Genomic DNA, 25,008 nt, shown 5'->3' with positions numbered 1-25,008 from the left:
GGGCAGACTGGATGGACTATACAGGTCTTTATATGCTGTCATTTGCTACGTTACTATCAGGCTCATTTTCAAGAGAAAAACATCCAAAAAGTGACGTAAGTCTGCATTTACTACTTATCTCACAAAAACTTCCAAATCAGTATTTTCGAAACCTCTTTTTAGACGTTTTTCTCTGAAGTCCATCAGAAGGATGTCTAAATCTCAAGGGGGTGTGCCAGGGGTGTGTTCATAGTACTACTACTACTACTATTTAGCATTTCTATAGCGCTACAAGGCGTACGCAGTGCTGCACAAACATAGAAGAAAGACAGTCCCTGCTCATAGTAACATAGTAGATGACGGCAGAGAAAGACTTGTACGGTCCATCCAGTCTGCCCAACAAGATAAACTCATATGTGCTACTTTATGTGCATACATGACCTTGATTTGTATCTGCCATTTTCAAGGCACAGACCGTAGAAGTCTGCCCAGCACTAACCCTGCCTCCCAACCACTAGCCACGCCTCCCACCACTGGTGCTGCCACCCAATCTCCGCTAAGCTTCTGAGGATCCATTCCTTCTGAACAGGATTCCTTTATGTTTATCCCATACATTTTTTAATTCCGTTACCGTTTTCATCTCCACCACCTCCCGTGGGAAGACATTCCAAGAATCCACCACTCTCTCAGTGAAAAAATACTTCCTGACATTTTTTTGAGTCTGCCCTCCTTCAATCTCATTTCATGTACTTTTTCATGGAAAGAGTGGTGGATGCATGGAATGCCCTACTGTGGGAGGTGGTGTAGAGGAAAACGGTAATGGAATTCAAACATGTCGCCTTCCCATCTCCAGAAGAGGTTCATTTGCAGATTAATACCTTTCAAATATTTGAACATCTGTATCATATCACCCCTGTTTCTCCTTTCCTCCAGGGTATACATGTTCAGGTCAGCAAGTCTCACCTCAAGCATCTTGTAACACAAATCCCATACCATTCTCGTAGCTTTTCTTTGCACCGCTTCAATTATTTTTACATCCTTAGCAAGATACGGCCTCCAAAACTAACACAATACTCCACATGGGGCCTCACCAATGACTTGTACAGGGGCATCAATACCTCCTTTCTTCTGCTGGTCACACCTCTCTCTATACAGCCTAGCAATCTTCTGGCTACGGCCACCGGCCTTGTCACACTATTTCATCACCTTCAGATCCTCAGATACTATCACCCCAAGATCCCTCTCCCTGTCTGTACATATCAGACTCTCACCACCTAACACATACGTCTCCCGTGGATTTCTACTCCCTAAGTGCATCACTTTGCATTTCTTTGCATTGAATTTAAATTGCCAAACCTTAGACCATTCTTCTAGCTTCTGCAGATCCTTTTTCATGTTTTCCACTCCCTCTGGGGTATCCACTCTGTTCCAAATCTTGGCATCATCCGCAAAAAGGCAAACTTTATCTTCTAACCCTTCAGCAATGTCACTCACAAATATATTGAACAGAATCAGCTCCAGCACCGATCCCTGAGGCACTCCACTACTCACCTTTCCCTCATCCGAGCAAATTCCATTAACCACCGCCCTCTGTCATCTATCCATCAACCAGTTCCTAATCCATTTCACCACATTGGGTCCTATCTTCAGCCTGTTAAGTTTGTTCAAGAGCCTCCTGTGGGGAACTGTGTCAAAAGCTTTGCTGAAATTTAAGTAGATTACATCTATAGCATGTCCATGATTCAATTCTCTGGTCACCCAGTCAAAGAATTCAATGAGATTCATTTGGCACGATTTACCTTTGATAAAACCATGTTGTCTCGGATCTTGCAACTTATTGGCTTCCAGGAAATTCACTATCCTTTCCTTCAGCATCACTTCCATTACTTTTCCAATAACTGAAATGAGGCTTACCGGCCTGTAGTTTCCAGCTTCTTCCCTATCACCGCTTTTGTGAAGAGGGACCACGTCCGCTCTTCTCCAATCCCACAAAACCTCTCCCTTCTCCAAGGATTTATTAAACAAATCTTTAAGAAGACCCATCAGAACCTCTCTGAGCTCCCTCAATATCCTGGGGTGGATCCCGTCTGGTCCCATGGCTTTAGATTTTCAAGTTCTTCCTACGCACTCTCTTCTGTGAACGGTGCTATATCCACTCCATTCTCATATGTACTTTTGCCAGTCAATCGGGGTCCTTATCCAGGATTTTCTTCTGTGAAAACAGAACAAAAGTATCTGTTTAACAAATTTGCTTTTTCTTCATTTATTTTATTTTTATTTATTGCATTTGTATCCCACATTTTTCCACCTATTTGCGGGTTCAGTGTGGCTTACAATACATTGTATTGATGGAAGTACAATTTGTTACAACTCGATTATGGTTACATTGTGAGGAGTAAAGTGAAAACAAAGTCTACGTATCGCAAGGGGAATAGAACAATGGAACAGAACAATGGAATAGTGGAAGAACAACGGATACTGATAGGATTACAGAACAATAGCTAGAGAACGTTTGGTTATAACATTTTTACCTGTAGATTAAGGTTTGAGTGTGTTAGAATTTTGGGGGATAAGAGTATAAATGAGTATGTATTCATCATTATCTACATAGCGGTTCGTAGCATCTTTCAGTCTCACAATTCCCTTTTTAGTCTTCCTCCTTTTACTAATATACCTGAAGACATTTTTGTCGCGTGTCCTTACATTTCTAGCCATTTGTTCTTCCGCTTGAGTTTTCACCAGAAGTATCTCTCTCTTGGCTTCTTTCAGTTCAAGGCAGGACTTGGGCATTCCTAAGACTTCAACGTTTTTCAGCCATAATGGAACAAAATAAAATGTCTAAGACTAAAACATTTTGAGCTAGATCTGTTTTTATAACAAATAGCTGAATGGGAATTGAACCCACTTCCCCAGGATCAAGATCTGCTGCACTGACCACTAGGCTACTCCTCTACTCCACCCAAGAGGTGCCCCAAATGACCAGATGATCACTGGAGGGAATCAGGGATCACCTCCCCTTACTCCCCCAGTGGTCACTATCCCCCTCCCACCCCCAAAAAATGTGATTAAAATATTACTTGCCAGCCTCAGCTGTTATACTCAGATCAATTAGAATAGCATGCAGGTCCCTGGAGTAGTCTAGTAGTGGTGTAGTGCACTGCAGACAGGTGGACCCAGGCTTCTACCTCCCCCTGCTTGTTACACTTGTGGAGGAAATTGTGAACCATCCAAAACCCACCAGAAACCCACTGTACCCACATATTGGTACTCCCTTCACCTGTAAGTGCTATAGTAGTGGTGTGCAGTTGGGGGTAGTGGAGTTTGGGTGGGTTTGGGGGGGCTCAGCAGACAAGGTAAGGGAGCAATGGTGAGTGTGTACCTGGGAGCATTTTATAAAGTCCACTGCTGTGCCCCTAAGGATGCCCTAGTGCTTTCCTGGGATGTCACTTTTCCACTATTCTACCTGATGCCAAGCTTTCTATTTTTTTTTTATAACATCGGAGCCTTATGTCTATTGTTTATCATTAGATTTGGACTTTGAATTCAGATCTATAGATGAAAAGGAGGTCTCATTACGGTTATCTAAATACCAGAGTGCTATTTTTCCATACTTCATAGCAAGAGTGTACATTTCCTAATTACCTGTCCCAATGCAACTGAAGCTTTTACCTCCTCAGTGCATGTAAATGGTTTCATCCCTGTGTGGATTCTCTGATGCCATGTGAGGCTTTCTTTCCAACCAAAGCTTTTACCACACTCAGGACATATAAATGGTTTCACTCCTGTGTGTATTCTATTGTGCATTGTGAGATTTACCTTCTGACCAAAGCTTTTACCAGACTCTATCCATTCAAATGGTTTCTCTCCCGTGTGGACTTTCTGATGCACTTTGAGATTTACATTACAACCATAGCTTTTACCACACTTAGAACATGTGAATGTTTTCACTCTATTGTGGATTTTCTTGTGTATTTTGTACGTTTTGCATTTGGATGTTTTTTGTTTGAAAATGGACCAAAAAATAAAACATCCAAATCACAAAATGTTTTTCCAAACAGCATTTTCAAAAGGAAAAGATAGACTTTTTTTTGTAGAAAATTACCTTTCCTGTTCTGATTTTGGACATTTTACAAAAATTTGATTTGCCCAAGGTCACAAGGAGCAGCAGTGGAAATTGAACCCATGTTGCCAGGATCAAAGCCCGCTGCACTAACCATTAAGCCACTCCTCCTCCGTTTTGGACATTTTGCATTTGGACGTTTCTTATTTGAAAATGAACCAAAAACAAAAACGTCCAACTCACAAGATGTACATAGCATTTTCGAACACAAAAGATAGGCGTCTATGTTTTTCGAAAATAACCTTCTTTCCTGTTCAGAATTTGCACATTTTTGTAAAACGTCCAAATTCTGATTTAGATGTTCTTTCGAAAATGCCCCTCTATGTAAGTTAATCCCTCTTATTTAAAAAAAAAAAAACTTTACCTTACACGATTTGGTTGTTTCCACTTCCTCCCCTCTCAATCAAATATAAAGGATACTCAGTCTTTGGATCTGACACCCATTCAACTGACTCTCAGTAGTTTTTTTCTTCAATTCTTTGCAAAAACATATCATTTTATGCAGATGGATTATCACATTGCAATATATGCAGATAACTAACCAGCTGGTAAATATTGTGCAAGGAACCAATTTGCATTTGAATCATTACTTCTCTTTCTCAGATTCATTGCCTCCTTTTGAATCTCTCCCTGATTTAATGAGTAACAATTTGTTTCAACTTCATGTGGCCCATCAAGGTCATTTTACTCTGTCCTATCTTACCAGGAGAAATTGCTGAGCAACAATTTGTGTCAACTTCACATGTGGCCCATCAATGCCTTTTTACTCTGTCCTATCTTACCAGTAGGAATTACTGAAAAACAATTAGTTTCAACTTCACAAGTGACCGATCAACGCCATTTTACTCTGTGTTATCTTACTAGCAGAAATTGCTGAGGAACAATTTGTTTCAACTTCACAGGTGGCCCATCAAGGCCATTTTTCTCTGTCCTGTCATAACAATTGGAATTAACAGTTTTCTTTTCTTGGCATTCCCTTATTACCGATAATTTTAATTATTGTTCAATGACCAATTTAGAACAAAGTAGCAATCCACTTGTACTAAATACAATGGAATCAGGATCTTCTTAATGCATTTCTTCCAATGCATTTCATACTATAAATTTATAACAGATGCAATTGAATTCAACTCACGTCATACTAGCCCAAACACTATGAGTCATGCACTACATCGCTATTCATCTACCATCTTTATTGTTGAAAGACTCACCATTCAACATTGCCTTCTGTACCTTTAGTCCTTGATTTTGCTAGTCTGGTTTCTATGTCTTTTCCAATGAAAAGTAAACACTTTTCTTTTTATGTTTAGCAGTTCTTTTTATGTCTTCAAAACACTACGGACAGGTTACATATACTTTTTATCAAAACACAGATTGTCTCTTTCAACAATACATCTACATCTTCTTCTGGTTTTTTTGAGGGATTTACTATATTTCCACCCTCATTTTCAATCGCTTTCATTAGTGAAGAATTTAAATCTGCTACAGATAGTTCTCATTATGTTTTTCTATGCTCCTATCCAATCGGCACGATCTAGCTTTTTGAACTAAATCTCAATTTGCTCATTCCCATCACATCAGCACTACAAATGGCTAAAATCCAGGCATGGATTTACTATGAGCTCTTCTTAACCTCTTCCTAAACAAGGTGCTGATTTGACCTCACCTGAGATTCCTTCTTCAGTTGGTATCGCTGCTCCGTATCAGTCAAACTTTGATTCCACCACATTTCTTTCTTTTCCACACATTATAATGCATGAGCTCTGACTCATTACTTGGTCTATGCCTATGCACTATGGATTTGCTATGCCAGTACATGATATCATACCAGACCATCTCATACACATGTCTATCTTTGTCTATGCACAATCATCTCAACTTCTCTCTAAGATCCTTACTTTATAGAAACAGCTGCAGGTATTCATTTTAGTTATCAGCAAACAATTCTACACATATTCTTCTAGTTTTTCCATATTGTTTTCGAACTCGAGTCACTATAACATCTCATCTTTACAGAGGTTTTCAGTATGTATCTCCAAATCAATACAGATCACATCTTTCTACATTTTTACGAAATACTTTTACATGGATACTGCTTTCTCAGCAGATTCTATTTTTTTTTGGACAGGCTTTTTATGGTCTTTCCTATGAGGTGTCAAATCTCCTCTTCCTCCACTTCCAGGCAACATTACATTTCCATAGGTTTGGTATTTTTGTATGGACTGTTCCCTTTCATAGCTTGGGAGCCTTCAACTGTGTGGCTAGATGATCGATGTCCATGGAGAAAGAATAGTTACTTACCTGTAATGGTAGTTCTCTGTGGACAGTAGATCATCTAGCCACACAGACCCACCCTCCCACCCAGTTTCTGCCAGCTTTTTGATTAACTGAGGTGGCTGAGTGTGCAATATATATAGTACCTATCAATGTCGGGAAAGCAAGGGCAAGCACAGAGATCTTTATTAAGTTTTCTGTGCTATAGAAAGGCCAGGTCGGTGACATCACTGGAGCATCACTTCATCTGTGTGGCTAGATAATCTACTGTCCACAGAGAACCACCGTTACAGGTAAGTAACTATTCTTTCCTATCCACAGACTCTGCTGCTACTTAAATTGGAAGCTGGCAGGGAAGCTCACTCACACAAGGGACTAGAAGACCTGCAGAAAGAGTTTTTAACTCAGAAAAATATGGCCGAACACTTCAGTCATTCTTTTCCCTTTTGAACTTTAGTGCAAAAATGTGTTGAATCCTGAAAGAAGCCAGACAGCTGACAATCCTAATGAGTCCTGAGCACCCCTCACAAGGCTCCCCTAAACATTTGGATCCCAAGTACTTGCACAGTTTCCCAATGGTTTAATCTGACCCTGTCCACAGCAACAGATATTAGTTGGCAGTGCCCATAGCAACCAATAAGAAAACTGAATGATTCAGTCATTAATTTCCAGAGTGCAATTGTCAATAACAAAGAAAATGGAATATAGATCAGAATGAATAAAAATGTATCCCTGTATTGCGTGTGTTCCTGTTTTGTGTACATGGCTATGGGTACATATATCTCTGTTGTATATTGTGTCTTGTGTGGGTACTGTGCATGTATTGTCTCTGAGGGGGTAGTTGTAGAGAGGCTGAGAGTAATTGTGAGTGGGGGCAGTTTTAGGGATGGGAGAAGTTTGGGGTTATTGAGGCACTTATAGGAGATAATTTAGGAGAGGTGAAGTAGTTGCATTGTACATACTGTTTCATACTAGGCAATATACCCAGACTGTTTGGTTCTTCCCAACTTTTCATTACTATATTTATAAGAACCTTTAGGTAAGATTGATACACCAAAATTTGTTTGTTGCATCATATTTTATATTTTTATATGGTAGTAGTTTCCTTTTGTATTATATTATTTATTTGAAATAGTTTTGGTCCTTATTTACTTAATACTGCTATATTGTTTTATTTTGTGGAGATGGTAATTTATATGCTTTAATTATGTGTATAATTTATATAAATGTTTTTTATACAATTGCTATTGTTTTTTTACATGTTATGTTTGTTTTTATTGATTACTGTTTATTATTTTTATATGTTTCTGTGCTAGACCCCTGAGGTAGGCATTTGTACGCCGAAATACAGCCCATGTCGGGTCTCTTTTAGAATAAAAAGAACTACATTTATCTCCATCCTGAAGGCCCAGTATTGCTTTTTTTTGTTACGGTGGTAGGGATAAGACAGTTTAGGTGGTGCTGAGGGAGCTGCCAGGGGGCAATCATGAGGAGTAGTTGAGCGTAGTTTTGGATGGTGGTTAATGGACGTAGTTTTGGAGTTTGAGGCAGTTTGGGGGTGGGGAACATAGGAATAAGCAGTTTGAAAGGAGCAATTCCTTAATTGCTAGATTTAATTTTAATTTTGTTTCTATGCTGCAGAAGCTGAAATTCCTTCTCCCATAGAAATGCATTGGACTTATTTTTGGGAGACTTAGAGGGGCATTTTCGAAAGGGACGTCCATGTTTTGATTTGCACATCCTCGCAAAATGTCCCGATCCAGGGGCAGGGAAACCCATATTTTCAAAACAAGATGGACGTCCATCTTTTGTTTCGAAAATGCCGCCAGGGACGTCCAAATCCTTAAATTTGGTTGTCCCTAGACTTGGTCGTTTCTGTTTTTCAGCGATAATCGAAACCAAGGACATCCATCTCACTGGTTCCCCTGACATGCCAGGACACCAACCGGGCACTGCAGTGGACTTCATAAATTGCTCCCAGGTTTGTGCATCTGGGATACTGAGGTGAGGCAGAAGCAGAGCCTCCCCAGGCAAATTTCCATCATGAAAATTATAAAGGACTACAATTTTTGTATTTAAATATACAGAAAATACTATAACAGCACTGCCAGATCTCAAAGAACTCCAACCCAACCTATGAAAAGACAGCACTAAATATTATATCAGGAGCTAGAACACCAATACATTTTAGCTCCAGAGCATAATTCATATGGCTAAGCAGGCTCTGCAGGCAGAAGCTAGCCCCTTGTTCAGCAGTGGGGCCTGGAGGAGCTCAACCAGGGTCCCATGCCAGGCCAAGCGCTGCAAAGGGTTACCAGGTGACTTCTGAGAATCCAGAGGGTCTTTCACACCACCAGTTTCCCTCGGATTCAGATTCTGAGCAGAATCCTCCAAGAAAGGAGGAAGAATAGTCTATGTGATCCATCTTTTCTTACGAGAGGAACTCTTTCATCTCATTGATGTGGTTACGGAGAACTTCAGGGCTCCATAAGCTCCTGTTGCTGACTCCTCCGAAGGGGACCCTCTCCTAGAGGGATTGGCAAGGCCCCTAAAATATTTCCCTCTCCACAAGGCCCTTTTACAAATGATGTTAGCTGAGTGGAAGTCCAGGATGGGGTTCAGGGGGGCCAGGGCCCTGGACCGCTTATATACTTTTGCCCCTGAGGAGGAAGAAAAGTACTGGATGTACCCTAGGGTAGATGTGCAGGTCATGGCTGTCACAAAGCAGACCACTGTACCCGTGCAAGGTGGTTTGGCCTGCCTAGAGCTCCACAAAAAGCACATGGAACAGCAGTGTCCATTACATCCCACAGATGAATCCAGAGATGAATGGGTTATGTCCCCCTACCAGCAAGTGGAGATAGAGAAGAACGCCAGAGCTCTGTCATAAGGGATACTGTGCAGCAGCCTCACTTTCATTATTCTCTCTATCTCAGCAGGTGGATGGATATATCCTGGGCAGCTCTGAAGATGGTACTTGCTCCTGGCCTGTTCCCTTAGGTCTAGTTGAGCTGGGGATCTTGGCTATCTCTGCCTGCCTGTTGGGGGTACACCTAGTGGGGCCAGGTCCCTCTCCCCCCTTCTGCACTGTGGGTCCTCCTCTCTGGTTCCAGTCAGGCTACACTGGTACACTTACCCTGGATGACTGTTCTCCTGTATCTTAAAAAAAAAAAAAAAAGAGTGCTAGGAGCATAGAGTGCCTTGACACTAACTGGTTTGTTACTCTGCCTCAGTTTTCTCATCTCTACAACTGTACCTCAGCTCCCCTCTGGTTTAGCTGGTAGTGTGGCCAGAAATTGCTACTGTTGCATTCCGGTGAGCAGTTTCAAGGAATGGCCCTGCACTTTTGTTCCATCCAGCTGGTTTCCCTGCTTGAAAGGCACCCAGGTTCTTCCCCAGGATCAGCAGTGGTCACATGGGACATGGTGAACCTTGGCAGGCTTCCTGCTGGTCGGTTGGCGGGCTACTTGCGTTGGCACCATTGTTTAAGCACCATCTTTTAAAAAACAGAGTTCTGCTTCATTCCCACCTTAGTAATTCCCTTATCCCTTATATGTCCTGTTTGTCTGTCCTAGTTAGATTGTAAGCTCTTTTGAGCAGAGACTGTCTCTTCATGTCCAGTGTACAGCACTGCATATGTCTAGTAGCGCTATAAAAATGAGAAGTAGTAGTAGTAGTCTTTGGGATTCCGGAATCTTGTTACTTTTTAGGATTCTGCACAGAATCTTGCTACTCTTTGGGATTCCGGAATGTGCTACTCTTTGTCCTTATCTCTTATTTGTCCTGTTTGTCTATTCTAATTAGATTGTAAGCTCTGTCGAGTAGGGACTGTCTCTTCATGTCCAGAGTACAGCCCTGTGTATGTCTAGTAGCGCTATAGAAATGATAAATAGTAGTAGTAGTAGTAAGGGGTCCTTTTACTAAGGTGCGCTGAAAAATGGCCTGCGGTAGTGTAGACGTGTGTTTTGGGCGCGTGCAGAATTATTTTTCAGCACACCTACAAAAAAATGCCTTTTAAAATTTTTGCCAAAATGGGCATGCGGCAAAATGAAAATTGCCGCTTGTCCATTTTGGGTCTGAGACCTTACCACCAGTCATTGACCTAGTGGTAAAGACTCACGCGGTAACTGGGCGGTAATGACCTACGCATGCCAAATGCTACTTGGTGAGCATCCGATACACATGACAAAAAATACAAATTATTTTTCGGCTGCACGTCTCGGACATGCACCAAAAGTGAAAAAACTGCAATAGCCATGCGGTAGCCGTGCGGTAACTCTATTTTGGCGCACGTTGGGCACGCATAGACGCATATGGGACTTAGTAAAAGGGCCCCTAAATAACCCCAGGACTTCATGGACAGGATGAGAATTTGTAGCTGTGTTTTCTTAAGAAAGGAGTGGTAGGACTGTAAAAGTAATGGCATACTTTTGTGCTTTCTGTTAACACTGCTGATTGAAGGGACTTCAGGATTTTCATAAATGTAGTACAGAGTATGTCCAGAGTATGTCTTATATTCTACATTATCATATCATATTATATATCTATTAGCACTATAGAAGTAATAAGTAGCAGCTGTAGCCTTCTCTTAATCATTCCAGTCATTTCAAACCCTGAAGAATATTCCCAAAATCTCTAAACAGCAGGAGAGGATATGGTACTGATTCTTTTTTGTTTGATACCCAGCATTCAATTTGATTCTGTGTTGCAGGTTTAGACGCATCCGTCAGTTCCTCCCAGGATGGATTTTGGTATTGTGTTGATTCTCTTGCTGACTGCCTGCATCTCCTACCTGATTCTGACATATGGAAAAATGCTGCATAAAAGGGGTCAGCTCCCCCCTGGTCCCCTCCCCCTTCCAATTGTAGGCAATGTGCTGCAGGTGAACACTGGTAACATCGCCCAGTCTCTGATAAAAGTAAGTAGGATTTATTATTTCACTATAAAACATAGTGATTGGTTGTATAATTAAATAGACTTTACGCCATACATAAGTTGTATTTAACAGATGCCAGGGTGGCCCACCCCAAAAGAGTGAGATTACTGCCCTAGTGGCTGAGATTTTTCAGCAAGTCTGCTCAGGATATAAATCCAGACAAAATCAATGTATTATTTATTTAATTATTTACAAAATGCATTTTCTGCAAATCCAGAACAGCATTGTCCTACATGGATTACAGCAAAAGCAAAAATGCAACAGACCCTTTTACCAAGCTGTGGCAAAAGGGTGCCTGCTCTGGCATCGGAACATGTTTTTGACGCACGCCAAGGCCACCTTTTGCCATAGAGGATAAAAGCTAGGTCATTCTTTTTTTAAAAGAACTGGTCGCACGGCAAGTGAGGCATTTGCTGCACAGCCATTTCAGGGGGAGCCCTTACCGCCACCCATTGAGGCGGTGCTAAGGGCTCCCATGGTAACCCAGCACTGCCCGATTACCGCTGGGAACACATTGGTGCTACAAGGGATCTAACAAGATAAATATCATAAAGTCCATTGACCAAAAAGTGTCTTTTTTATTCAAAAAACTGTAATCGCTTACCAAAGATTTACAATAACTAGCACTGGAACTTCAAAAGAAGCAGTTAGAAGCGTGACTTATCTCAGTAGTCGATTCTTTAGACTTTTATCGCTCCAAGATGTCCCTTGTGGACCTGCTAGTTTTGGAGGAAAAAATCTTTTTTTAGATATTTTCTCCTCTGTCCCTAGGTTACTTCCTGTTCCGGCCGGGGCAGAGGGAGCTGCAGCGAAGTTAGCGAAGTCAGCGAACTCAGCTGACAGGCGCGCGCCGCGGCACCCCCCCCCCAGCGGCGTGCACCCGGGGGGGTGTCATTTCGCCGGGGGGGGGGCGCATCGGCGATCCGCCCCGGGTGTCATGCCGGCTAGGATCGCCACTGACTATAATATTATTTATGCAGGGTTACCTAAGATAAACATCAAACATTTACAGTTGATCCAGAATACAGCAGCTCGTGTTATCTGCACGGCTTCAAAATATGATAGAATCACACCACTTTTGCTCCAACTACACTGGCTTCCTGTAGAAGCCAGAATAAAATTTAAAATTCTTACACTGACTCATAAAGCATTATATCTCCTAATTCCGTCGTATCTATCTAACCTTATTCTGCCTTATTCACCTAAGCGTACACCTCGTTCACTTACAGACAACGGATTGATTATCCCATCACCACAGAAGGCCAGATGGGAGTCCACTAGAAATTCAGCATTTTTCTTCTCAGCACCTTCTCTCTGGAACTGTCTTCCAAAACACCTTAGATTGAAAATTTTTTAAAATTTACTTGTTCCAGGATACACTTGAAAATAATCTGTGACAAATGACAACATTGGGTAGGTAGCTTTAAACATACAGAATATCTATATATTAAACATGAAGAACATTTATTTACTTTTTATGTATTTAGTTATGTATTAGTATGAATTGGTGTTTTCTATTTTTAAGAAAGAGTGTTTTTAGTGTGCTTTCCTATTTATTCGATGGAGTTCTTTTATGATTGTTTTTACCATGATTTTATACTACCATGTAAACCGTTTTTTGTTTGTAACTACAATGTGAAATGGTATAATAAGATGAATAAACGATAAACGAAACTAAAGTTTATGGAATGGTGGAGCCACCTGTGTGTAATAAGAAAGTGTGAAGCTACTCTGGCTCTCAAGCAACATACGCTTCAATCTTCATTAAAAATTTGGGCACCATTAGACTAATATCAGCATCTGGACTCAGGCTACTATAACTTAAATACAATGATCACCTTTATTGATACCTCTATTATTATCTTTTAGATCTTCTGGACTTTAAACAAGCAGTAAGTGTATTTTCACACCAGCTATAATGGATGCTTTTTTCTTTTTGTTCTGTTTTATGGTTAAATTGCATGTTATAAACTTTAATGAAAAAAAATATTTTCAATAAAAAGATTTTAAAAAAACATAAAATGAATATATATATATATAAATACATACATAAACCACTGGATTCTATATATCACGTCTAGCGTTCCACACAGAATTCCAAGCATATTTTATAACAACATGAGGGGCATAATCGAACGGGGACAACCATCTCTAAGAGCGTCCATCTCTAAGGACATTCCGGCGAAGGGGCGGGGAAACCCATATTATTGTTTTGATAATACGGTCGGGGACGCCCAAATCTCAACATTTAAGTCGACCTTAGAGATGGTCGACCTAAATGTTGAGATGGTCGACCTTAGAGATGATCATCCCCTGTTTTATGCCATAATGGAAACCGAGGACGTCTATCTCAGAAATGACCAAATCCAAGCCATTTGGTCGTGGGAGGAGCCAGCATTCATAGTGCACTGGTCCTCCTCACATGCCAGGACACCAACCGGGCACCCTAGGAGGCACTGCAGTGGACTTCACAAATTGCTCCCAGGTGCATAGCTCCCTTACCTTCGGTGCTGAACCCCCCCCCCCAACCCCCCCCCCCTCAAAAAACCCACTCCACACAACTGTACACCACTACCATGGCCCTTAGGGATGAATGGGGGCACCTACATGTGGGTACAGTGGGTTTCAGGTGGGTTTTGGAGGGCTCACAAGTGTAACAGGGTGGGGGGGGGCCTGGGTCCGCCTGCCTGAAGTGCACTGCACCCACTAAAAACTGCTCCAGGGACCTACATACTGCTGTGATGGAGCTGGGTATGACATTTGAGGCTGGCATAGAGGATGGAAAAAATGTTTTTTTAATTATTTTAGGGTGGGAGGGGGTTGGTGACCACTGGGGGAGTAAGGGGAGGTCATCCCTGATTCCCTCCAGTGGTCATCTGGTTAGTTCGGGCACCTTTTCAAGGCTTAGTCATGAAAAAAAGGGACCAAGTAAAGTCGACCAAATGCTCGTGAGGGACGCCCTTCTTTTTTCCATTATCGGCCGAGGACGCCTATCTCTTAACCATGTCCCAGTGAACTTTGGTCGTCCCCGCAATGGAAAGCAGTTGAGGACGCAAAAAATCGGCTTTCAATTATGCCAATTTGGGTGACCTCAGGAGAAGGACGCCCATCTCCCGATTTGTGTCGGAAGATGGGAGTCCTTCCCTTTCGAAAACAAGCTAGCATGTGTAACTTAATTGGCTTAACAAGCCAATCAGCGTTTTTAACAGCACTTAACAAGCAATAATGAGCACTACTTGGCAATAATTACAATTTACGCACAGAACTCGCTAAGCATATTCTACAGCACCTAAATTCTATTGCAGGCAGTCGAAAAGGGGATTGATTATAGGTGTGGAAGTGGGCATTCCAAAATTTATGCACGTTGTTATAGAACATGCCCTTCTGTGCCTAAATCTACAAGCCGGTATTTACGACACATTTTCCTTGGTGCAAATAGATGCGCGTAGTTTTAGGCACTGGGATATCAACTAAAGGCATTCTACATACTAAGCCTAAATCTAGGTTCCACTTATAGAATCCGCTTAGATGGAAATTTATTCCGTGTGGATTTTTCAAGCGCCATATAGAGAATCTAGCCCAAAATGTAGACTAAATAAAAAGTAGGTGATAAAATGTACAGTCATTAAAAGAGAAAACATTTTTTAAAAAAGTTAAAACAGTACCTGAAAAGTATAGGTGTGATTTTGTGTATGTGAAATAAACATACAAAGGATGATCAGTGGTATACCAAGGGTGGGGCAGTGGGGAGGTCCATCCTGGGCGCACGCTGCAAGGGGGTGCAGGGAGCAGTCACACATCTGTCAGCTCCGCCGATTCCCCGCTCCCTCTGACATTACTCCTGTTCCGGTGCAAGGAACTGGCGGAGCCGACAGCTGCACAACTGCTCCCTGCACCCCCAGGAGGTAATAGTGATGCGCCGGGGGGGGGGGGGGGACAGATGGAGGTGATATGCTGGGAGTGATGCACCAGGGGGGTGCACAGGGGTGATATGCCCCAGGTGGCAGCCAACCTAGGAACACCACAGAGGATGATCCTAAATACTGAGTCAAAAACAAGAAATCAGTGAAACGAGTAGACAGTCTCAGGTTCCAGAGAAGCAAAAAAAGACCACAAAAGGAGTTTTTAGTTAGTCTGTTTGTTAACTAACAATATCCATTGTTTCATTATGATAAGTCAAGCCAACAACACTAAAGGATGATAGTACAAAATATTGTCACCATAACAGATACAAGATATAATATATGTGAGAGATGCAGAAAAATGATATGTTTTGGAGAAAATCAGGAGACTGAGCTAGCCAGCAGCATATTATTAATATGTGCAATGCTTTATATGGGTACTTCAAAGGTGAGAAAGCTAAGTCAGCCTACAGCATATAAATAATACGTACAAAGCTTTGTTTAGTTAATGCATGCAGTTCCTCTAAAAAAATAGACTGAACTATGCAAAAGACTTAAAAAAGCTACATAACTTTGGAAGCTGAGCTGGACTACAGTGTATTGTTAGACCACGCAAAGCTTAATTGCAGACTGTTAAAGAAATCAACTATGTGAAGTGTACGAGTACCACTTAAACATAAATAAACCACAAAACCGTGAGTTACCAAAAATAATTTTTCAGTGTGCTGAAAAAGAAACTCCTGTAAACAGCTAATAGATGTACCAGTAAACGAGGCACTCTAGTGTGTGAAAAAATCTTACTTCAAGTTGTCAGAGATATTGTGCCAATATACTAATCACACACAATCAGCGCAGAAAAAAAGAAATAAAATGTTACATCTTTTAAAGGCGCAAAGCCAAAAATGAAAACGAGGCTTGGGTAAAAAGTATAATGGCTGCAGTTTTAACTAAAGAATGATGTATGCAACTATCAAAAAACAAATCTCAAGCCAATAAGAACAGAGAAAGGGTTACCAGTAGATGGAAAGACACATTAAACACTCCAGTGACTGATGACACATGGATGTCTAATCGAGGGGCCGTGAAATCACCCAAAAAAGATAAATAAATAATAAGTTACTTATACAGATGTTGTGTTTATGTTTTTACCGTTTCCTGATCAGTTTGACTTATTTACTGTCCATCATTCATCATCTACTACTACTACTACTATTTAGCATTTCTATAGCGCTACAAGGTGTACGCAGCACTGCACAAACATAGAAGAAAGACAGTCCCTGCTCAAAGAGCTTACAATCTAATAGACAAGAAATAAAGTAAGCAAATCAAATCAATTAATGTGAACGGGAAGGAAGAGAGGAGGGTAGGTGGAGGCGAGTGGTTACGAGTCAAAAGCAATGTTAAAGAGGTGGGCTTTCAGTCTAGATTTAAAGGTGGCCAAGGATGGGGCAAGACGTAGGGGCTCAGGAAGTTTATTCCAGGCGTAGGGTGCAGCGAGACAGAAGGCGCGAAGTCTGGAGTTGGCAGTAGTGGAGAAGGGAACAGATAAGAAGGATTTATCCATGGAGCGGAGTGCACGGGAAGGGGTGTAGGGAAGGACGAGTGTGGAGAGATACTGGGGAGCAGCAGAGTGAGTACATTTATAGGTTAGTAGAAGAAGTTTGAACAGGATGCGAAAACGGATAGGGAGCCAGTGAAGGGTCTTGAGGAGAGGGGTAGTATGAGTAAAGCGACCCTGGCGGAAGACGAGACGGGCAGCAGAGTTTTGAACCGATTGGAGAGGGGGAGGTGACTAAGTGGGAGGCCAGCAAGATGCAAAAATCTCGGATGTGCAAATATTCTTTGAGATTTTTGCATCGCCACTCGCTCGCTCTTAAGGAGCAACTGTGCATTTCTTTATGCCATTATCTTCCTGAGTGTTACCCATCTAACCATTGAATACTCCTTTGGAAGAAAGGATTGTGTATCCCTTAGTGTTTTTTCCCCAGTGTGCCAATCACCTCAAAGATTGAAACACTTCCGGAAGACTCCTGAGGAAGGCGCTACGGCGCCGAAACACGGCTGTGTTGAGTCACCTATTCACAATAAAAATCATTGTTTTAACTAATCTATACGTCTGCCCCATTGTTTGAATAGATCCTATTTTCTCCACCCCTTTTTTTGTTTTCACATATAAACAGACATCATTGAAAATATTATACTAGTATAGGAGAAAAAAATAACATGATTTTCTTTCATTATAAATCATTTCTGTAAGTTGTTACAGCTCCAGTATACCCAGTGCAAAATAAGACAGCAGATGTAAATTCTCAAATTGGACATATTCCAAACACTAAAATGAAAATAAAATGATTTTTTTTCTAACTTTGTTGTCTGGTGATTTTGTTTTTCTATCCATATTGGTCCTAGTCGCTGATTCTGCTGCTCTCTATCTGTTCTCTTAACTCCGTTTCCAGGGCTTCCTTTCCATTTATTTCTTTACTTTCCTCCTTTCTTCTTCATTTCTTGCCCTACATCCATGTCCAGCAGCCCTCCTCTCCCCTCCAGCCGCCCATGTCCAGCCACCCTCCTCTCCCCCCCAGCCGCCCATGTCCAGCCACCCTCCTCTCTCCCCTGCCCTCCCCTCCAGCCACCCTCCTCTCCCCCTGCCCTCCCAGCGGCAGACCTCCCTCCCACCCAGTACCAGGCCACCCAGCACCAAGCCTCCCTCCCTCCCACCCAGCACCAGGCCACCCGTCCAGCACCAGGCCACCTGCCCAGCACCAGGCCTGCCACCCACCCAGCACCAGGCCATGCACCCACCCAGCACTCCCACCCAAGCACCAGGCCTCCCACCCAAGCACCAGGCCACCCAAGCACCCAAGCCTCCCTCCCTCCCACCCAGCACCAGGCACCAGGCCATCCACCCACCCAGCAGGCCCACCCAAGCACCAGGCCTCCCACCCAAGCACAAGGCCTCCCACCCACCCAGCACTCCCACCCAAGCACCAGGCCTCCCACCCAAGCACCAGGCCACCCAAGCACCCAAGCCTCCCTCCCACCCAGCACCAGGCACCAGGCCATCCACCCACCCAGCACTCCCTCCAAGCACCAGGCCTCCCACCCAAGCACCAGGCTACCCGCCTCCCTCCCTCCCACCAAGCACCAGGACATCTACCCACCCACCCACCCAGCACTCCCACCCAAGCACCAGGCCACACTCCCACCCAAGCACCAGGCCTCCCTCCCTCCCACCCAGCACCAGGCCATCCACCCACCCAGGACTCCCACCCAAGCACCAGGACTCCCTTCCTCCCACCCACCCGGCGTCAAGCATTCCTCCCTCCCTCCCACCTGGCACCAGCCCGCCCGCCTGGCCTCCATCCCTCCCTCCCTCCGAGTACAAAATTTAAAAGTTTTTCCTTGTCCGAGTTAAGGCAACGTCAGCAGTAGCAGCGAAAAGCGTGCTGCAGGCTCGGCGCGCCTCCTTCAGCCTTCCGTCTCTCAAACTCTGGTCCCGCCCTAACAGGAAATGAGGGCGGGACCAGAGCGTGAGAGACGGAAGGCTGAAGGAGGCGCAGCACAAAGAGCAGTCCTGAACCGTATTATCAAAAAAGATGGCCGGCCATCTTTCATTTCGATAATACGGTTGGGGCCGGCCAAATGTCAGAAATGGCCGGGTTTGAGATGGCCAGCATCGGTTTTCACCGATAATGGAAATCGATGCCGGCCATCTCAAACCCGGTCAAATCCAAGGCATTTGGTCATGGGCCAGCATTTGTAGTGCACTGGTCCCCCTAACATGTCAAGACACCAACCGGGCACCCTAGGGGGCACTGCAGTGGACTTCAAAAATTGCTCCCAGGTGCATATCTCCCTTACCTTGTGTGCTGAGCCTCCCAAACCCCCCCCCCCAAACCCACTCCCCACAACTGTACACCACTACCATAGCCCTTAGGGATGAAGGGGGGGGGCACCTACATGTGGGTACAGTGGGTTTTGGGGGGGTTGGAGAGCTCAACATTTACCACCACAAGTGTAACAGGTAGGGGGGATGGGCCTGGGTCCACCTGCCTGAAGTGCACTGCACCCACAAAAAACTGCTCCAGGGACCTGCATACTGCTGTCAGGGAGCTGGGTATGACATTTCAGGCTGGCATAGAGGCTGGCAAAAAAGTTTTTTTTTAAATTTTGTTTTGGGTGGGAGAGGGTTGGTGACCACTGGGGGAGTAAGGGGAGGTGATCCCCGATTCCCTCCGGTGGTCATCTGTTCAATTAGGGCACTTTTTTGAGGCTTGGTCCTAAAAATAAATGGACCAAGTGAAGCCTGCCAAATGTTCGTCCGAGCCGGCCTTCTTTTTTCCATTATCGGCTGAATCCGGCCATGTCTTAACAATGCCCCCTTCCCGCCTCCGTCCCGCCTTCCATACCCTGCGGAAATGCCCCCTTTAACTTTGGCCGGCTCTGCGACAGAAAGCAGTTGGAGCCGGCCAAAATCGGCTTTCCATTATACCGATTTCGCCGGCTTCAGGAGATGGCCGGCCATCTCCCGATTTGTGTCAGAAGATGGCCGGTGTTCTCCATCGAAAATAAACAGGATAGCATCTGGTGACTCATAGACTTCATACCTCTGGAGGAGGGACAATTTGTATACAGCTGTGTGATAAAAGAAAAAAACAGAACTTAAGTTTACTTTTGGGCTCATTTTCGAAAGAGAAGGATGCCCATCTTTCGACATAAATCGGAAGATGGACGTCCTTCTCACAGAAACATCCAAATCAGTATAATCGAAAGCCAATTTTGGACGTCCCCAACTGCACTCCGTCGCAGGGACAGCCAAAGTTCAAGGGGGCGTCTTGGAGGCGTAGCGAAGGCGGGACTTGGGTGTGCCTAACACTTGGATGTCCTTGACCCATAATTGAAAAAAAGAAGGATGTCCCTGACGAGCACTTGGACGTTTTCAGCTGGACCTGTTTTTCTTATGACTAAGGCACAAAAAGGTGGCCAAAATGACCAGATGGCCACCGGAGGGAATCTGGGATGGCCTCCCCTTACTCCCCCAGTGGTCACTAACCCCCTCCCACCCTCAAAAAACATCTGTAAAAGTATTTTGTGCCAGCCTCTATGCCAGCCTCAGATGTCATACTCAGGTCCATATCAAAAGGTGAGAAAGACAACTGTGGTTCTAACACATCAAGTATATCAAAAAATTGAAGAGTCCAGTATTTGTACAAGATATATATAATACTTGTATTAATTCTAAACAAGGGGGAGACCTCAATACACCTGGACGCTTATCAAAATTTTTGCGTCTTTAACTGGGGTTGTTATAATCATCATTGGTCTCACCACCTTGTGATGTTCAATTTTTTTAAAGATTTGTTTTTTGTTCATTTTTTATTGTAATCCTTCAGATTTAAAATATAAATTTTCTTGATTCTTATTCCTTAATTCTCTTGATTTTTCTTAGTTTATTCAACTTGTTTTATATGTATAATAAATGGTTGAGCACTTAGCTGTCACCCAACGATGGCCAAACCCGTTTCACTTTCACTGCTTCCTCAGGGGCTGTGCATCAACTTTCTTAATTTTCCATGGATGCTGTCATGCATTCCAGTGATCACCTACAAAGTAGATGTATATCTTTTATTCAAAGAGGAAACTCTGATCACAGGCTAGTATACAACAGTCATTCTTACTTGTATATTACGTCAAGAACAATCCTATGCATATCCGATTTTGTGTCTCAACTCACATTCCATCTGATCCTGTGCAGCGTTCTCTACAGCAAATCAGAAAATGTCCACCAGAGCCATTACATAATGTCAGTTGTTTTTTTAGCCAATCATTAAACTGCATTTTTTGAAACTCCAAATCAATTAATGATGTCATCATAATCATGAGTTCTTCATTTATATCCATATCATGATCAATTCATTTAAACTGAGGTACTACTTTTTTATAAGATATTGATTTACCGACTATAAAATTTGATGATTAATCACCAAAAGAAACTTATCATGCTGTGTTCTCGTTGTTTCAATATTATCCGTGTTATATAATTGATTAACTCTTTAGTTGTTAGAGATAGACCAAAAAGAATCTGTTTGTTGATTGTTTGAACAATTATTCAATTTAGGGATTTTTCTTTGATGATGTTTTTCAAATAAATGTACTAAATAGTGAGAATACTAATCACACCAGTTACTTTCTCCTACCTGACACACTTTCAGGCTTATTTTCAAAAGAGAAGGGCGCCAATCTTTCAACACAAATCGGGAAATGGGCATCCTTCTCCCAGGGTCACCCAAATTGGTATAGTCGAAAGCTGATTTTGGGCATCCCCAACTGCTTTCTATCACGGGGATGACCAAAGTTCACGGGGGCATGTAGGAGGCATAGCGAAGGCAGGACTTGGGCGTGCCTAACACATAGGTGTCCTTGACCCATAATGGAAAAAAAGGGCGTCCCTGACGAGCATTTGGACGACTTTACCTGGTCCAGTTTTTCTTACGACCAAGGCACAAAAAGGTGCCCGAACTGACCAGATGACCAATGGAGGGAATCAGGGATGACCTCCCCTTATTCACCCAGTGGTCACTAACCCCCTCCCACTCTCAAAAAAGAACTTCAAAAATATTTTGTGCCAGCCTCTATTCCAGCCTCAGATGTCATACTCAGGTACATCGCAGCAGTATGCAGGTCCCTGGAGCAGTTTTAGTGGGTGCAGTGCACTTCAGGCAGATGGACCCAGGCCCATCCCCCCTACCTATTACACTTGTGGTGGTAAATGTGAGCCCTTCAAAACCCACCATAACTCCACTGTACCCACATCTAGGTGCCCCCTTCACCCTAAGGGCTATGGTATGGTGTACAGTTGTGGGCAGTGGGTTTTGGGGGGCTCAGCACACAAGGTAAGGGAGTTATGTACCTGGGAGCTTTTTCTGAATTCTACTACAGTGCCCCCTAGGGTGCCCGGTTGGTGTCCTGGCATGTCAGGGGGACCAGTGCACTACGAATGCTGGCTCCTCCCATGACCAAATGGCTTGGATTTGGTCGTTTCTGAGATGGCCGTCCTCGGTTTCCATTATGGCAGAAAATCGGGGACAACCATCTCTAAGGACAACCATCTCTAAGGTCGACCTAAATTTCGTGATGTGGGCGAACCCTACCATATTATCGAAACGAAAGATGGACGCCCATCTTGTTTCAATAATACTGGTTTCCCCACCCCTTCGCCGGGACGTCCTACGAGGACGCCCTCAGGAAAACTTGGGCGCCCCGTTCAGTTATGCCCCTCCTTATCTTCATGGGCCAGTCTTGTAATGCTAATGTCCAGGATATAAATTGACTGTTGGCAACCCAGCTAGTCTTGAGGCAGTCACTGCTAGAAAATTCAAGACTTGATGGCTTGTCTCCACAACAAGTTCTTCCCCCTTGGACATAACTACAAAAGTGTTGTAGGGCCCATACAGCTGTTAACAATGCTGTTTCACAGTCACTATTTTTCTTTTCAACCTCAGAAGGGGCTTTGCTGGCATAAGCTATTATACAACAATCAGAGTCATATTGTTTGTATAATACTGCATTCATGCAATTCTGTATGAATCCTAATTTTAGGGGAATGACCCAGGATGTCCTTTTATACAACAGAGTTCTGCTCTAGACCCCATGCCCAGGGTTCACCCTTTTTTAAAAGCTTGACTAATGGTTGTGTAATCTCTGCATGAAGAAAGACTAAGGAGGCTAGGGATTTTCAGCTTGGAGAAGAGACGGCTGAGGGGAGACATGATAGAGGTATATAAAATAATGAGTAGAGTGGAACAGGTGGATGTGAAGCGTCTGTTCATGCTTTCCAAAAATACTAGGACTAAGGGGCATGCAATGAAACTACAGTGTAGTAAATTTAAAACAAATCGGAGAAAATGTTTCTTCACCCAACGCATAATTAAACTCTGGAATTCGTTGCCAGAGAACGTGGTGAAGGCGGTTAGCTTAGCAGAGTTTAAAAAGGGGTTAGACGGTTTCCTAAAGGACAAGTCCATAAACCACTACTAAATGGACTTGGGAAAAATCCACAATTCCAGGAATTGCATGTATAGAATGTTTGTATGTTTGGGAAGCTCGCCAGGTGCCCGTGGCCTGGATTGGCCGCTGTCTTGGACAGGATGCTGGGCTCGTTGGAACCTTGGTCTTTTCCCAGTGCGGCATTACTTATGTACTTATTGGTCCATGAACTGTTGAGAATAATTATAGATCCCTAGGAAATAGCATAGTTCAGAGACATCTGTAGGCATCTTTAATTGCTGCAATGCCTGGATGCTTCTCTTCTGTGGATGGAGTCCCTCGGCAGACACCTCATAGCCTAGGTAATTGAGTGAACTGTGACACCACTGTCCCTTTGCCAGGAATAATTTAGCACCTGAATCCTTTAACTGTTAAAATATGTGCTCAATCTCTATAAGATGTTCCGAGACAGTAGCACTTTTTATCAAGATGTCATCTACATACATTAGAGTATGTAGAGCATCCGGAAGCGCCTTATGTAGTAAAATATTAAATTCCACTGAGGAATTAAGATCCCAAGGATGCTCTGGTACAATCCAGAAGCCTGAAGGATACTATCAGGGCTCAACTTTATGTTGGATATTCCCCAGATTGACCTAAGTCAGCCTGTGGTCTGAGTTCCAGAAGACAGGGGTCAGCTGACTTTTGGAAGTTAACACAGGCAAATTCCTTCATCCACTCAACCTGATAAGATTCATTAACTTGTTTGACTTGTTTTATTCATCTGTACGAAATAGGACAATTAACCTGTGTTCACTTTATCTCCTGATTATAATCCAGAACAGGTCTTTAGAAGTTCATTGCCTAACAATAGTTCATTCCCTGAATATTTTGTCACAATGATCGGGTGTTTGGCTTGCATATTACTCAACTGATCCATAATTGATTCACAGTTTCTATGGATTGATTACCATAAACCACCACTGGGGCATCACAGGGAGACAAGCATAGGACACGAGGACCCTCTAAAAAGGTCTCTAACTTCTCAAAAAGGTCAAGGGTCATCAGCGTAACTTCTGATGCCATATCAATCAACCCCTTACACCAGAAAGTTCCCTGCAGTAAAACAATGTTAAGTTCCTCACCTGTAGCGCGGCCCGCATGGTTGGTTCGTCTCCGAGCGCTTTCTTAGTAGCGGTGGCTGGCCATGCAGGCTGTTGGCATCAGCTGCTCAGCCTGGTCTCGATGGCCAGCCATGCGTATGGTGATGTCGGTCACGTTCGGTCCGGTCTCGATGGCTGGCCATACTGAAGCAGCCGGGGTGGCCAGTCAGGTTGGCTATCGGCGTCAGTCAGGCTCGCTTCAATGGCGTGGCCGGCCATTTTGATTCGGCCCTGGAGGCCGGCCACGTGAACTGTCAGCGTCCGGGAGGTGGGACTTCCTTCCAGCGCGGATCTTTCGCCTCACTTGGTTGTGCGGGATTGGCCGTCTCTCGCTGCTGCTCCACCCCTCTCCAGCAGCCAACCAACCCAGGGTCATTCTCTCCAGCTGACTGGAGTTACTGCCAATGAGGGGACTATTTAAGAGCCACAGTCTCCTTCATACTTTGCTTCGGCTTCTATCGTTATAGAGGTTTGGTGCTGGTGATTTTACGTTCTGCTGTCTACTTTGCTGTCTGCCCTGACTATTGGACTGGACCCGACTATTCTCTGTTTCACTGCCTGCCCTGACCCTTGGATTGGACCTGACTATTCTCTGTACCGCTGCCTGCCCTGACCCTTGGATTGGACCTGACTATTCTCTGTAGCACT

General features: G+C 43.5%; 1 protein-coding gene across 2 annotated transcripts in view; it reads left to right on the top strand.

The window, feature by feature from the left end:
* Positions 1-25,008, top strand: part of LOC115481127 (cytochrome P450 2F2-like) — a 107,962-nt gene that overhangs the window by 33,471 nt on the left and 49,483 nt on the right. For both annotated transcript variants that reach the window (XM_030220158.1, XM_030220159.1), the window contains exon 2: positions 11,085-11,291. In XM_030220158.1, coding sequence (XP_030076018.1) covers positions 11,115-11,291 — 177 coding nt within the window. In that variant the 5' untranslated portion in view covers positions 11,085-11,114. The remainder of the gene's footprint in view (positions 1-11,084; positions 11,292-25,008) is intronic.

The sequence above is a fragment of the Microcaecilia unicolor genome, chromosome 11 (genome assembly GCF_901765095.1).
Source record: "Microcaecilia unicolor chromosome 11, aMicUni1.1, whole genome shotgun sequence".
Taxonomy (NCBI): Eukaryota; Metazoa; Chordata; class Amphibia; order Gymnophiona; family Siphonopidae; genus Microcaecilia; species Microcaecilia unicolor.
The sequence above is the reverse complement of the archived record's forward strand: the minus strand, read 5'-3'. Positions and strand labels throughout refer to the sequence as shown.